At 37.2% G+C, this 4,089-nt stretch overlaps 1 protein-coding gene across 1 annotated transcript; it reads right to left on the bottom strand.

Annotated features, from left to right (window-relative positions):
* Window positions 1-766: 766 nt before the first annotated feature.
* Window positions 767-4,072, bottom strand: FGF20 (fibroblast growth factor 20). The gene is made up of 3 exons (XM_019615140.1): window positions 3,985-4,072; window positions 1,955-2,112; window positions 767-1,321 (listed from the first exon to the last, which is right to left on the bottom strand). Exons 1-3 carry the CDS (start codon window positions 4,070-4,072, stop codon window positions 1,076-1,078), a joined length of 492 nt encoding a protein of 163 aa, XP_019470685.1. The 3' UTR covers window positions 767-1,075.
* Window positions 4,073-4,089: the final 17 nt, after the last annotated feature.

Raw genomic sequence — 4,089 nt, 5'->3', positions numbered from 1 at the left:
AAAAGAAAAAGTAAGAAAAAAAGAAAACAAGTGTGATCTAATCTAAATCAAGATCTTGAGAGCTACTACTACTACTTGTTCTTTCAAGGTAACTGTAAAACACTTCATTATTGTTTCAGGTTTGCACTATTGCAATATAGTGCACAAAGAGACTCTTAACTTAAAAATGACAGTAAACCAAATAAAGTGAAATCATTTTTAATTCCCTTTTTCAAATGTGCATTTGAATTCAATACAGATCTGTGAGGCACTTTCATAGGTCAAAAAAAAAACAAACAAAAACCAAACAACAACTGAATATTCTTTCCAAAACAAGGTTAGTCATAAGGCTATATTTTGTGCTCATACCATTGCTTTATCTGTAACTAATAGACAATGAAATCTGAATATTCAGGTTTGAGATGCAGTGTCATGCCATTTTTGTATCATGACACTACTGTGAAAGTATTGGCACTGTAAATGATTTCTCATTGGGGTTAGGGGCTTGTATTCTCTTCATATCCCAGTAAAAAATAAACTCTGTAATAAATAAATATATAAAATAAATATATGCTATCTGAAGTTGTATAAATAGGTCCATCCAGAAGAAAAGTTCCAGCTCTGACTATGATGCACTGACATCTAAAGTCCATCACTGAAATGAAGCCACCAAAACTTTGCATGCAGTTCAAGATAATTGGTGTTTTGTTTTTCTTTTTTAACTGTATTACAGTTTATTTATCTTTATTTCTTCCAGCCATTGTTGGATCCACATGATGTAAAGAGGTTTTTTTTTTTTTTGATAATTTATGGGCCATAAGTAGTCCAGACAAAAATCACCAAGAGTTTATAATTTTGAAGAAAGTCACACTCCAACTTCCCTCTTGTTACTGGTTGCTACACAGTTCAGCAAGTTTGAAGGAGGCTGGTCAGCAGTTAGTATTAAGGCTTTGTCTCCTAAATGCAAACTTTGGAAAATAGAGGTCTATCCATCACAGAGTAGCTTCTTCAAATCTCTTGTGCCAGTATTGTCATTTGAAAACAAGCAAGACGAAATAACAGTGGTTTGATTTTCTTTCCAAATGTCCCTCTCTCCTCAGCTGTATCCTAGCACATCTTTATACAGTTCTGGAACTCTTTCAGGATCCACAGGTCTGGGCAGGAAATGCGTGAACTTCTGGTGCCTTTTGGACCTTGCTCCATCTCTGGGAGTACCATCTTTGTTAAGTGCTACAAAGTATCGCCGCCCAGAATCTCCATGTTTGTACACGTTGGAGGAGTAAGTGTTATACCAGTTTTCCTCAAACTGTTCCCTGAAGATGCACTCAGAAGTTAGTTTCTCCTACACAAAGGAAGAGCATAGAAAAATAAGTCAAGGTATTACTATATACAAGAGCACACTTACAAAAGAAAATGATAAACAAGATGTCTTAATGTCTTAGGCTTGTCCTGCCTGTTAACAAAACAAATCCAAGAGGAGTATATAGACCTGACACGGAGTCTAGAAGCTTAACTTGTCCTTTATTCTTCTAAAAACTGGACCTGCACATACCCAAATTTGGATTTAAACACATTATATAACACACTAGCCAAGAAGTCACTACTTATTTACAATTTAACTAAAATTCAATTGATCCACAGTAATTTACTGAGTAGATCTAGAGATAAGACCCGCATGGGTTCTTTGTGGTATGTTACTATTCAGATTTTAAGCAGGAGGACAGGACTAGTCACAACAAAAGGAATATTGTCACTTGTTTTCATTTTGTGGGGATGATGCACTCTGTGCATTGCACAAAAGAAAGCTACCTTCACCTCAGTTTCTAAACTATGTGGTCTAGCTTAAGTGCAAGCAGTATGTCAACAGGTCAACCATTCCATATTTGTTCAGATCACTGATTTTTAGTGCTTGCATAGCCCTAACAAATGAATCAAAATCTCAACATGTAGAAGCTGACATGAAAGCAATACTTACAGAGCCATAGAGTTCTCCCTTCTCATTCATTCCAAGGTAAAGGCCACTGTCTACGCCTCTTATGCTGACCAGTCCCACTGCTACACTGATGAATTCAAGGATACCTGATAGCCAAGAAAAAAACAAAAAAGAGAGAGAAAAGATTATTTTTAATTCAACTTGTGACAAAAATGAATAAAATCATTTTTAAAATATATGTGGAAAATGTGTAAATAATGTGGCCTACTTTTTCTGAAATTTCTACTACCGTATGGAAACATATACAATGTTCACATGAAAGCAGGCTGAGAAGCCTCATCCAGGTAAAAGAATCCTGCTTTATTTGAAGAAGCCTTTTTTTTTTTTTTTCACCCTTAATTTTAATGATGAAAGGTTTTCATTCATCACTCAGGCTAAAACCTTTGGTACTATGTGGCTGCAATCTATAATGATTAGATGCTGTTTGCCAAGTTGCCTGCTCAAACATCAGGAGATAGCTTTGGATTACCTGAAAATATACTTTACTTTCTCTATAGCATTATCTTAAAAAAACACTTCTATTACTAGACCATTTGAATAGAAATCAAAGTACAGATGGAAATTTTATATAACAGAATCTACAGGAAAAAAGAAAGGGTGGGGGTGGTAAAAAGTATTTGCCAGAGCTCTTATCTAGCTATATGGGTCCACACCTCTTGACGCAACCTGCTATCTTCAGTGCCAGCTTTTTGTGTGCATGAAATACGGTACTTATTTGGTTGTGTTTGAATTATAGCATTACTTATACTACATTTTCCCCAAAACGTAATACACGTTAACAATACAAAGTATTCAGGAGATGAGGCACTATTTGAAGCCTGCAGTTTGGCAAGTGTGTGCCAGCCCACTTAACCAATTGATATGCACAGATTACAGTGCATATAAAACATGAAAGAAAGGAGACGTGTGAACCAGCTTTTTGGAGTTGTTAACAATGTAAACAAAGCCTCAGAAATAAGCTGCTCTGGAATCATACCTAAGATTTTGCTGCAGATAGAGTGGCAAAATTACAAATCAGTTTTTAAAAAATCTCCACCTAGGGAAAGTGATTTTAATACCATATTTGCTTTTGACCACATCTTTTTGTCTATTGTTACTGTAGTAACGATCACTCTCTCATTCAGTACCATTTTTCACTGCAAGGCAGATGGACTGCACAATAATTTAAGATGTTGTGAATTTTAATTGAGGTTTGGCAGGTTTTTTATTTACCTCACCAAGGACCAAAGAGCATAAATCCTTTACAAAGAGTGATCATTAAAAAAAAAATCTCTATTGCACATAAATCATCCTCGTGTTCCAGTTCCTAAAGCACAGAGCCCCATAAAAGAGGTGGAGGTGTTTTGTCTCTCTAGTATCATTTTCAAAGCCACTCTTTTTCTAAGCTCTAATAAGCAGGTGATTCAGCCACAAAGCAACCACATCAGACAAACCTGCACAGAACGGTGGTAGAATAAAGGAAGAACATTTCTAAAAAGCCTAAATGTTTGATCTGAGGCTAGTTGTTTTTTTTTCTTTTTAAACACAGCCTTATTTCATGTTTACATGCTGTAGGAAATCTCCCTTCTGAGAAGAGCCCTACTTGACTGCTGCTCTTCTACTTCTGAAAACATCCACGTGTTATAAAAGCAATTAAGAGCCATTCCAGCAGATAGTTTTGGCTGTGGGGAGGATGATAGGAAGCTCTTTAATCAGCTTTTTATGACTGCTGAATCAACACACACCCAAACTTAAGCGCAGTTGACAACGGCAGGTTTGTTCAGATGCTTTATTCCTACAATTAGTCCTTACGATTTACTCTTAAATCACAGGAAACATTCATATTTTGGGGCTCAACACCTCGTTTTGGTTTACTGACAGAGAGAGCAACGAGAAGTACTCCTGGTACTCTACTTTGTCCTTCTGTACCACAAAGCAGCCTCATGCCACAAAAGGGCCACTATGAATACATTATCCTACCAAGACTCTAAGCACCCCAGAAACGAGCACAGAAAGTTAGGTCCCATTCTCACCTGTCCCCTTAAGCCCTCTACCCACAGACAGGGCAAGACACCCTGCAGGGGCTTGGCAAGGCACCCACCCTCCTGCACTCTCGGACATCCCGAGCCCCGCGCTCC

Source organism: Meleagris gallopavo, chromosome 4, assembly GCF_000146605.3.
Source record: "Meleagris gallopavo isolate NT-WF06-2002-E0010 breed Aviagen turkey brand Nicholas breeding stock chromosome 4, Turkey_5.1, whole genome shotgun sequence".
Taxonomy (NCBI): domain Eukaryota; kingdom Metazoa; phylum Chordata; class Aves; order Galliformes; family Phasianidae; genus Meleagris; species Meleagris gallopavo.
Note: the sequence above shows the minus strand (reverse complement) of the source record. Positions and strands in the feature narration are given on the sequence as shown.